Below are 12,176 nucleotides of genomic sequence, written 5' to 3'. Positions count from 1 at the left end.
GCACGTCACACACTGAGCGAGCCGCCTGTTAATGACGCTGTGGGCTAATGGGCATGTAGCTACTTCCATGTTTCAGATGATACGTCATGTTTGTAGTCGACCAATGAAGATGAGTTTACATATCACCTTGGGTTCGTCCTTCACCTTCTCAAAATGATCCCACACTTTGGATTTCCTGCCCGACATGTTATTAACTAGCCTGTGGAATAACCGCAGGTACCAGCCCTGGAAATTAAGCTGACTCCTGTCTGACTGCTGAGCGTGGACACTTCGTGTGTCTGTCCTTTCAAAGTAAAGTCACACATGCTCCAGTCATATAGGTTTGGATTTATTCTAACAGAATTTCATGTTTGCTTGTCTTTTTTTCTGCGACTAGGCGACCAATGAAATCTTGCCAAATAATGATCTTTCCATTTGGTGGACTATTAGGAGGCAGCCCTAAGTACTTTAACTGAAGTAATGGATCTGAGTACTTCCCCCAGTACGGCCTGGTTGTCACATGTAACTGGAGTTAGAGTGTCCACATTTACCAAGAGATTTATTTTGAACATGCTAATGAAAGGAGAAGCTTGTTTTACTATCAAGCTGCTGCCTAAAAAATCCTCCGCAGTACAAAGAAAGACTTAGATTTGATTTTCTCCTCAGAGTGAAGCAGGAAAGTCTGTCTGCTGCCTCGGAGAAACGAGGCCAAGTCAAATCCTGTTTAATTCTCCTCAGCTTTAAACCTCCGCCGCCGTCGTCCTTCCTCTGCAGAAACCTGACAGACATCACACCTCCGCTTCACGTGTGATGGAGGAACAACGAGGCTGCGTTCACTGCCAACAGGTTCACAGCTGTTTGTCTGAGCTGTGTGTGTCCAGGTGAGACAAACAACATTCAGCAGGTAACAAGACACCTGGAGATGTGTCTCTACAACCCAGAAATACAAACTGAATAATAATCTCTCCTATAATCTCTTAATCCATCAGGTACACACAGATTATTTTTAGATTCTGTTGTACATGTGTTTTAGTTCACACCTTTCTGTGCACATTATGCAGTAGGGGATTATCACTGAGCCTTATACGGTCTTATTATGTATTTAGAGTACTCTAACACTGCGGATTAAAACTACTTCATCACCATCTTCCTCATGTGCTCCTGTCAACTCAAAGGGATTAAAATTCTTCTGACTCTCCTGTTTCTGTACTGTGAACCTGAGATTTTCATAAATTTCTTTTGTAATATATAAAAGTATATATATTTTATTTTATATGGTTTAATTTTGTTCTTTTATTTTAAAGCAAAATTCCACATAAATACAGTGGGAATGTGAACATGATGCAGTGTGTGCACTCTTGCAATATTAAAAAAAAAACATTCATCAACTATTTATAAAAATGCAATTAAAGTATTCTGATAGGATTTAAAAAGATGGATACATTCATGAAACATTATATATTTTAATGGGTTTTCAGCACCACTTAAGTGCTTTTTTAAGGGTAAAAACTAAAATTGATAAAAAAAAACAAGAAAACCATCCCATAATTCCTTAAAAGGGCCTTTTCTTTTTAATGTCAAACCCCTTCTAATCAAGGGGCATTAACCCCTTAAGGTATTTTGAGGTACACGTTGAGGGTTAACTGTACATTACCATGCAAAAACCCATTATTTAAAATCATTTAAATATATTACAACCCATTAATTTATCTCACTTTTTGGTAAAATATATGAAATATCTGTATACTGAATAAAAATCCCTTAAATGATCAAGTTGCAGCTAATGAAAAACAAAAGCCATTAAACTTATCCTTAATGGACCTCGCTGACATTTTAAATTAATTTAGAAATTAAGGGCAAAGTCCCTTGCTCTCATGTGCTAACTGGAATTAAATTCTTTTAGGGGCTCTGGAGTTAAGTGGATGCCACCTCACCTTGTGATGCACATCACCACGGCGACGATGATGGCGATCTGCACGGCGCCGATGATGGCGGCGATGAGGACGTAGTGGAGCTTCTGTCCACTGGGGACGACGTAGAGGATGTTGAAGTCCTGAGGCTCGTCACACTGAGGACCTTTGTAGCCTGCGTCACACCTGGGACACACACACACACACACACACACACACATAGCAGCATGTCAGCATTGGTCCACAAAGGATGTGTTCAGGGACAGTACTGAGTGTAGGTCATCTGAGTTTCGGCAATTATTTCTGCAAAACTGAAGAAAACCGAGTTGAAAAAGACGCTTCAGGTCACAGTCACATGTGTGAAGCACCAGTTGACAACATGTAGGTGGTGTAGACGGCTCTACTGATTAAAACTGAGGACTTTCTGTCACTGACATGACATGGACTGAAAAACAAGGCTAGAACACCTGCCGAGCAGACATGATGTAATAACAGCACATATCACTGAAACATAACCATTAATTTGTCAATTTAATGTTGAAAATCAACAGGATTTGGACTTCTGGTTGATCCATGTCTGAGTAAGACACGAGTCACGTTGCTCTCAGTCAAATCTTATAAAACTTATCTGAAACAAAATACTCTGGCCAACATTAATGTTAATGTTACTCCACCATCTAATAACACGGTGATTTACGACCATGTCACACTGCCTTCGTAAAGCTAATGAAGAACGCCCTGCTGCCCTGGCCTGTCCTGAGGGTGCAGATCCAGCTGGAGATTCAAAGACCTGGGAAACAACACGGTGCTAAAGGCTGCTGCTTCGCTCCAGAATGAAATACGCTCACTTCAGACTGAGATTGGAGCCAAAATTGACTCAAAAATTGACCAACTTTCAACCACAGTCAGGGGATAAACTGTCAGCTCTCAAATGCGAAACTGACACTGCCATCTCTGCTGTAAAAACTACTGTGAAGGAGCATGCTAGTAGACTTGGAGCACAGTGGTTCTTCTACTGCTGATACAATCAACAAGCGGAGCGTAAAAAACAGTGGCAGAACAGCTCTTCGATCTCGAGGGGACACATCAGGTAGCAAAGCCTTCAAATTCTGTATGTAACGGTGGGGGATGAAATAAAAAACCCAAAGACTTTGTTGCTTAACGTCTAAAAGATGCGCTGTCTCTGGAGGAACAGATGTCACAGAGCGCTCCGAAACCTCCTCACCCTTTCATTCTCAAAATGCTCTACACTCACCAGCTGGAAGTAATACGACAGAAAGTGCCCACGATCCAGCAGGTAACTTTCAACGGACAGAGGATGCTGATATTCCTGAATGACCCCCCAGCAGTTGTGAAAAGCAGTGCCATGTTTAAAAGAGCAAGAGAGCTGCTGAAGGATAAACCGGAGTGAGGTTTGGTATGCAAACCCTGCGAAACTACAGGTCACTGTCAATGACAAGGATCATTTTTCCACAGACCCAGAAAGGGTGACGGAATTTGCAGAGCAGTGGAACAGGTTGATACTCAGTATGTGAACACTTTGAATATGTGTCATGGACAAATTACTGAGAAGAGTTATTTACCTGGTCTGATTCATTCTGTGCAAGTGTTTTTTTTTATTTTTTATGTTCATTCAAACTGAGTAACAGAAAAATTAACCTCATACAATTTGTTGTATCAGTAGGATTTATACTGGTACAAAACAACTGACAAAAACAACATCTTCATATCAGTGATGACATTTTTTAATTTCAAATCTACAGGTGAGTGTAACTGTCGTACCAGTAATAGCAGCAGGAGTACAGACCCTTTTACTGTTAGTGAACATGATGTTTTTAGGTGGGCGGGGCTTAGCTGGAGGCAAAATAATTCTCCACAGACATTAGCTAGCGCTAGCTAACAAGTTGTGTTGTCTTGTTTTAGACGATGGAGGAAGATGATGTGAGTGGTGCGTTCAGAAACACTCATTGTGAGTGTGGGAGCGCACTCTGACACAAACTGGAGCGTTGATAAATTGGGAGCGCTGTCTGAATGTAGCGTTGGGTTATCCAGAGCAGCGCACTCTCAGAGTGGCAGAGCGCACTCTGGACACTCTGTCTGTGGAGACGGAGCAGCAGAGCGCCGAGCGGAGTGAATGTGTGATTAACTTAACCGTTGGTTCATTCATGTAGAAATATAACGCTCCGTTTCTTCCACCAACAGGGCTCTCATTTTAGTGTAGAGCGTCAGACTGAATTTACCAACGCACCATGTCAGGTCACTCACTCTCCGGGACCGCCAGTGTTACTTGAATAAGTAAACACTGACCAACGGGACCAGACTGGCCGACCCGTATGCTCTCACTCAGTGGATGGATGATGTCACAGGAAGCCAATCTTACAAAGGAGGACCACACTTGTTTGTTTTGCTATGGAAGCTAACGTTAGCTAATGTGCTAAAAAGTTAGCGTTCCAGAGAAATCCAATATTCCTCTTAATCCCTCCCCAGTTTCTGATGAGGTGGACATGATAACCCTTAATACACATAACCTTATTCATCCCTACAACAGGAAATACTTTTTCCCTAACCTGATATGAAGTGTGCGCTGCACATGTGAGCATTTTTGATGATGGCCTCCGTCCAGTCCTTTGGTCTTATCACATTTAGCCATAGTTGTCTTTGTTTTTGTTGACGGGCAGTGGCGGCTGGTTTTGAGCCATGACTCCTTCTATTCTGGCTCCCAATAACACAACAAGACAAACACATGTTAACACTCCTATGGAGCCTACAGCCCTGTGGGGGAGAGGCAGGTTTTGCCTCCAGGTAATAAAATGACGTCATTGTGATGTCAGGCCTAAAAGGGTCTATAGGTACTGGTAGATAATGGGGGACTACTCTGATGGTGATACAGAATGATTCCAGCACAAAACACACAAGTGTAGTAGCACTGTTATTATGAGCAGTTATAGTTCGGGCAGTCACAAACCTGCAGGTTGCCATGTTGTATTTGATCTCACATTTCCCGTGAACACAGAAGCCGGCGTAGCTGTCAGCACAGGGGATCGGCATCCCTGCGTAGAAACCGTCACCGTGGTCCAGACCGGTGGTTTCTGAACAACAAAAACACAACATGAGAGGACGATCAGCTGATGAACCCACTGCAGATACTGGAGGATCACAAGCAGCACAAGAGAACAGAAAAGGAACTGTTTAAGTGACATAAATACACTTTAAAATACACTTTTAATACATTAGAAAACATTAAATACAAACTATATCAATAAATTATGCAAATATACATGTATATGTGCAGCAATGATGGAGGTAGTAACTGAAAAACAGGTACCCAAAATGTACTGTACATAGGTATAAATAATTAATATATAACTAGTCCATATCCATTGGTAGCTTTGTCACCTTCTACCTATGCCAATCCTCAATGCCTATGTGCAGTTTCACATAGATTGACCACGTCAGTGAGTAGAAAAACATGGAACAGACACACACACACACACCATTCCCCTCCAGTGACGAGCTCATCAAAGCCCACTCCTCCTCACATCCAGATCCGCAGCTCCCTCTTCATCTCATGTGATCACCACCCTTAACCACCACCAGCATCTAAACTCTAAACCGCCCTCCTGGAATATATGACATCACAATGGGGTCTTTTCACATTTGTCATACTTGTGTGGACTTGTGAATAAATAGTAATAAATTCTTTTCTCTCAGAACCAGTCTCTCCTGACTGAAATAATAACACAAATGTAATGTGGTTTGCAGAAATGTACAATACCAGCATTTTAGCATTTTAATGTGCACAGGTAGGCCAGAATCAGGATGGTCTCGTCGGGCTGAGCCAAGTACTCGGATGAAACAAGTATCCGGTACAGATACAGACAATGTACCTATGTGTACGAGTAGCATCCGAGTAAATGTGTCAATATCCGTATCCTCATTTCATGTCCTGTTTCACCCACTCGTGGTTCAAACCCCGCCCACTCTGGGACACAGATAATCTAGTTGGTTGAACAGATACAGACACAAATAACAGTGGACCTGTTCATTCCTAGTCTTTAGGTGTTGTCTATGAGCGAGAGCAAGAGAGTAAACTGGGATTATCTGAATTCTTAATCTTAATAAGAATATTGCTCTAAATCAATAAATAGCAGGTGTGTGATGTCATCATTATGATAAGAAAAATTTGCACGAATAATCAAGTGATTCCGTTAAAAAGAAACAAACAAAAAACAAAAACAGAAATGAACTCAGTCCTTCTGTCGGCCGCTCTGCTGTGTCGAGCGGATAAATCATAAAACACAAATGCTTTGCTCATTAAGGGATTCTTCAATCACACACAGCTGTCTCTTCCCTGTAATTCAGTGCAGTAATAAAGAAACAGCCTACAAAGCAATCTGCACTGCTCATTAAAATGACTGATATGCAATGTACCAAATTCATATCAACGCGAAGAAAGCCTTTGATAACAAACTGCGTGTGTGGGAGTTTAAAGTTCACTTCTCGGCACTTTACGACTACAGAACTAACAGGACATTTGGGAGATTTACAAGCCTAAAAAAAAATCCAAGAAGTGCTGTTTAATCAAACCTTTTAAATTGTCAAATTGTCAGAAATACTAGAGATTACGAAGCCCGGTTTCATGGGTTTCATAAACTCAGGATTTGCACTCTTTTTCCAACCTGCAGGATCTTTTAATTCCAGTAACGAGGAGCAAATCATCAAACTGTAGTCGTGAGGTTTTCATGTGTTCACTGAGGATTATTCCAGCTGCTGTTATGGGAAGCAGAGCATTAACTTATCGTCTATTACTTACAGCACAAAGAGGATAATCACTAACATGATACCTTTACGGCTGCATTAGTGATGCTGTAATTACAGACTCAACAAATGTGTCATTTCAACATCCTGGGAATCTTTCCAGCACTTTCCTACAAACCTCCCTGAGAGCAGCTCAGAGAGGAGAAAACATTAATGACCATAATTTGCTTGAGAGCCCATATTTAGCTGTTTTTTTTTTCCTTTTTCGATGATTATAATGTGACACAGAAATGATCACTGAGCAGCAAATGATTAGTGAAAATCCAGCAGCATCTCCTCCGCATGGTTTGTTTGGTATTTTTGTTCTTGTTTTTGGGCTCAAAAAGACAAATTAAAGGCCAATCAGGGTTTTCAAACAACATTTTAATGATTCACAAGCAGCGAGCTTGTTGGGGCTTTTTGTAAACTGTCCTCCAGCCAAACTGTGGAGAGATTTTGGCAGTTCATTATTTTTATTTACTGGAGTTTGTGTGATGGTTAATGAGCAGAATATCAGCGTCTAATCAGATTTTACTCTGTCCTGACTGCACCTGTCTCTTTCTACCCTCAATTCCTTTTCTTTAAGGGTTGTTTCTGTGAATGCAGCCTTCTGTAAGAACTGGATGCCAAACTCCAGATTCCAGGTTTTTTCTCAGCTCTGGTAAAGTTCAGCAGATATAAAACATTTGTGGATTCAAAATTCATAATGCAAAAGTAATAACTGTCTGCACTTTGAGTCGTCCTGTTAGTTTTACAGACGTCTCCTTTAGAATGGTGATATATGAAGAAAATACTAATTTAGGTTTTGCATTCGCAGTGAGAGCACAATGAAAAATTATTTTATGAAACTTATCAGAAAAAAGTTTTTAACTGAGAAGCTGAGAGTGGTTGTGCTTGCAATTATTTTCTAATGCCATATGAGCTGTATGAAACAGGCTGGTAAATTCCAGTAAATAGTCTGCACCAGGATCTTTCACTAGCCAGCAAAAACACTCACACCAGACCAGGGTCAGCCGTTGGTGCGAGGTGTGAGCTGTGATTCAGCAGTAAATAATCAGCCGTGTGTGTCTGACTGTGGATGGTGGAGCTGCTGAATGGATTTGTGGAGTTTGTTAGTTGCAGCGGTGGCTGTTAGCAGCTAGCTCCGCTCGCAGACTTCACAGCTTCACCCCGCAGGACTCCACTCAGTCCGGACTGGAGAAGGTTTGTGGGTTGATGGTGTTTGACAGGCAGGTAGGAGGCTCAGTTATCTGTGAGTGTAGCTGTGCTGTAAGTAAACAGTCTGAACTCAGATCAGTTTTCTCTGACAGAGATGAAAGTTTAGTTTGAATCACCAACTCTGTGAGAGGACACCAGTTTAAACCTCCAGACTAACATGTTGCACATGAAGAAACAAGTTATGTTTCTGCTTCTTAACAGTCACATGGATAAGTCAGAGTTTACAATGAACCTGGGGACAAATCCTAGTTGGCTCACATTAGTTATTTGTTGAGAGCATAAATAGAGAGATGTTGAGCTTTTCAAATGCTGAACAGTGAGTGCATGCTTAGAAATCATCCTTTGAAATTGCAAAAAAAGGAGAAATGCAGGTTTGTAAGTGTGTAGAAATTAATTTTAGTTGTAAAAAAAAAAAAAAAAAAAAAAAGTCTAAATGAAATTTGGATACAACCTGCCACCTTATCACCGATTTCTGATACTTGTATCAGCGTAATGGGATTACTTTAAGGGGAAAAACATGTTGTGTTCACATGAGGCACAAATAAAACAATTTGCGCAAGTGAATTACATGTAAAGTCAATGTAAAGATGTGATCAGATGCAAATTTCCGCCTGGTGGCGCAATGGACGCGAAGCAAATGACACGAACTAAGCAGCGTGAATCAAGCAAGTAGCATGATTTTGCGTCGCACACTCATTCGTGAGAGTTAAAAAAAATCTGAACTTAAGTGACTGATTTGCGCTGTGACAGCTGATCAGCATTGAGATGCTCTGGGAATGTATGACGCAGAGGACGTACCGGCCGAAGTTCATTCATCGGAAAAATGGAGGAGAAGCTCATCGTGTCTGTCTGTGGCTACCCTGAGCTGTATGACACCTTCTATACAAACAGGAATAAAAAGTAGCTCATTTGGAGGAAAGTGAGTGAGTGAGGTGGGATTATTTGGTAAATTGCGAAAACATATGTCTGTTATTATTTTACAGTTTTCGATTGTACTAGCAAGTTAGCACTACCCCAGTTAGCATAACTGGCTATATCCTCTCTCACAAAATTTAGGGTCTTTTGGGCACTTGCGAACATGCGATTTCATGCACATATGACACGAGTTATTTGTGCATATAAATCTAGTCTACACAAAATGTTCTAGTGTTCAAACTCGCAAGTAACGCAATGTGATAATTCCAATCACAAACTGTTATGCCGTGAACATAACGTAACTGTGACCAGCGCTTTACTGAACAGTCGTTATGAACCTTGAGTGGTTAAAGACACGCAGTCAAGGTTAAGAAATGGACAGAATGCAGTTTTATTCATTTATTATTGATTTCGAGTGATTAATTCACCGGGAGGACACGTCCTCAGACAGCGTTTTATTGGATGAAGGTCATTGTGGTCACCTGAACAAACCATAGGAGGAAACGCCGCAGAGTTCAGATAAACAAATGTGATCACTGCGGCTGTGAACGCAGCCTGTCTCAGTTCTTGTGTCTCACATTATCAGAGTGAGAAATGCGCCGCTGTGTCCTTCACTGTTTGTGATGTTGACAATGCAGCGGTTTAATCCAATCCTTCTATTGTCCGTCTCTGAGTGCAAGTTAAAACACAAAGTGAAGGAACTGACAGAGCTGTGGAGGAATCATTCCTCCTGAGACGTTTTAGTCGGTGAAATCAATGCACAGAGCGAGCTGCAGATAATAAAACCCTCTGGATTCTGTTTCATCTCCTCTTTGATCTCCAAACTCAACATTTGCATCGTGCAGCTCGCTGGGTAACGCTCGTTCTGCTCCACTAATCTGTGTGTTTACTTATGAGAAATTACAGCGTCACGTGGCTTAAAGAACAGTGTACTCACATTATGTTTAGTATCAGCAGAGATTCAGAGCTGTGAGGATTTTGATTTTCCAGCTCTGTTTCCCCCTCTGTGAGGACACTATTGTGTATTAAGGAGATTTTCATTAAGTTTCATTCTGTGGTTATTGCTCCTCAGCTGGTTCAGATGCAGGTTAACAGGCTGCTGAAAGGCCACAGGAAGTCTTTCCATCAGCTGCATTAAAGGCAGGGAAGTGGATTTACAATGTGGTTATATAATCTGACAGAAAATTAACACACAGGCTCTGCGGTCATTAATGTACTGACTGATTTTTGTCAGCCGAGCTGCCAGCGTAGCTGCTGTAATGGCTTGTGTATTTGTGCCGTACCTCTACAGGCGTCACTGACTAATACACGCAGCTGTGTTTGAAAGGTTTTATAATGAATATAGTGAAGCAAAGTTGCCAGTGACCGTGACTCCTAAGTTGCAGTATGAACAGAACCCAGAGGAGCTTAATGGCTGCACCCGAAATTCCATACTAACATGCTATTTAATATGCTTAAACAGTGTGTGAGTTTTTAGTATGTCTGAAACTTCGGTATGAAACCATCCATGTGACTGTTAAGAAGCAGAAACATAACTTCTTTCTTCATGTGCAACATGTTAGTCTGGAGGTTTAAACTGGTGTCCTCTCACAGAGTTGGTGATTCAAACTAAACTTTCATCTCTGTCAGAGAAAACTGATCTGAGTTCAGACTGTTTACTTACAGCACAGCTACACTCACAGATAACTGAGCCTCCTACCTGCCTGTCAGACAACATCAACCCACAAACCTTCTCCAGTCCGGTGTGAGTGGAGTCCTGTGGGGTAAAGCTGTGAAGTCCAGCGGAGCTAGCTGCTAACAGCCACCGTTGCAACTAACAAACTCCACAAATCCATTCAGCAGCTCCACCATCCACAGTCAGACACACACGGCTGATTATTTACTGCTGAATTACAGCTCACAACTCGCACCAACGGCTGACACTGCTCCGCTCTGACAGTTTCTGCTGGCTAGTGAAACATCCCGGTGCAGACTATTTACTGGAGTTTACCCGCCTGACGCTCATGCGGCATTTGAAGATAATTACAAGCACGGCCGTTCTTGGCTTTCAACATTGAATAGTCCACTACTAACATTGTCATCGCCACTGAAAATGAAATATTTTGTCTCAGTTTTTATTATCAAGATCTATTTTTGGCTTGTAATCGGGTCGTTTCCATCATGGAAAAAAAAGTTGTTGACGAAAATTTTTCGTTTTTTCGAACACTGCTAGTATGGCTGTGGATTCTCGTTTTAATGATGCATCGTGCCTTAAAATGTGTTTAAGCCTAACAGGTCAGTATCACTAAGAATTGCATTCATTATGTATTTTTCTGCAATGCATAATGTACTATCAATGCTAATCAGAATCAAAATCAGAAATACTTTCGTTGATCCCTGAAAGGAAACTGTGATTCGTTACAGTTGCTCCGATGTAAAGAACAGAGAATTATCAGAAGCAAGAATAAGAGTATGAAATAGAAGTATGTGAATATTAAGTTTTCAAACTCTTTGATGTACCATTGATGCTGGTGCAGAAAGTATTGTAGGTTTGGGAAGTGGATAGACATTTTATGATTCCAACTTTTCTCATGAGGTTGACCCGACCCACTGGGGTTCTGTCTGTTCATGTCAATCAATCACTGCTTCTCCTTATGAGCAAATTGAGCTATCATGCTTATAGTCATCATACTTGTCTCCCAGTACTGCTTGTATCTCTCGTCTTCTCTCAGTGATGTTATCATGCGGCCTGTTCTTATTGCGAAGTTGTCAAATACTTTGTCAGTGATTTTGGTGTCAGACTCTAAATGCCACCTTTGCAGTGTTATAAGTGTTATAATAGGCTGTTGGTTGGCCAAACAGCCCCTGTCGCAGCAGTATGATTCATGGCGGCATGATATGTCACTGGACAGCATCAGTTTGAAATGCTGCTGGTATAGATGTAATATAAGCAGCAGGAAAGTCCCCATAGGGTGGATGGGGGAGTGGTGGATGGATCCAACAAACCCTGGACTTCCACCATAGAGCCCGCTGTTCGCTTCCCATATGAATGTCGGACCAAACCATGATGTGTTCTCCTAAATCTAACCATATGTTTTTGTTGCCTAAACGTAACCATGTGCTTGTGTTGCACGACCTAAACTGATGAGCCATCCCGGAACGTCAACAACAAATGCAGGAGGATGCCTTGCACGTAATATGCAGACGTGAGTATCAGACCCAAGGTGTAAGATATCTTACCTAAGACGTTAACTTTGAAAGGGCTGCTGTCGTCTTTCTTCCCCAGTTTCTCCTTATCAGCTGTGGAGAAAACAGAGAGACAGAGTCAATTACAGACAGACAGACAGACAGACAGACAGACATAAAAACAGTTACCGT

General features: G+C 41.5%; 1 protein-coding gene across 1 annotated transcript in view; it reads right to left on the bottom strand.

The window, feature by feature from the left end:
- Positions 1-12,176, bottom strand: part of LOC126408807 (tomoregulin-1-like) — a 128,473-nt gene that overhangs the window by 5,835 nt on the left and 110,462 nt on the right. Inside the window, exons 7-9 of the mRNA XM_050074503.1 lie at positions 12,039-12,098; positions 4,855-4,978; positions 1,914-2,075 (exon numbers count right to left, since the gene is read on the bottom strand). Of these exons, the coding sequence (XP_049930460.1) occupies positions 1,914-2,075; positions 4,855-4,978; positions 12,039-12,098 (346 nt within the window). The remainder of the gene's footprint in view (positions 1-1,913; positions 2,076-4,854; positions 4,979-12,038; positions 12,099-12,176) is intronic.

This window comes from Epinephelus moara, chromosome 21 (assembly GCF_006386435.1).
Source record: "Epinephelus moara isolate mb chromosome 21, YSFRI_EMoa_1.0, whole genome shotgun sequence".
Classification (NCBI taxonomy): Eukaryota; Metazoa; Chordata; class Actinopteri; order Perciformes; family Serranidae; genus Epinephelus; species Epinephelus moara.
This window is presented reverse-complemented; position numbering and strand designations above follow the sequence as displayed.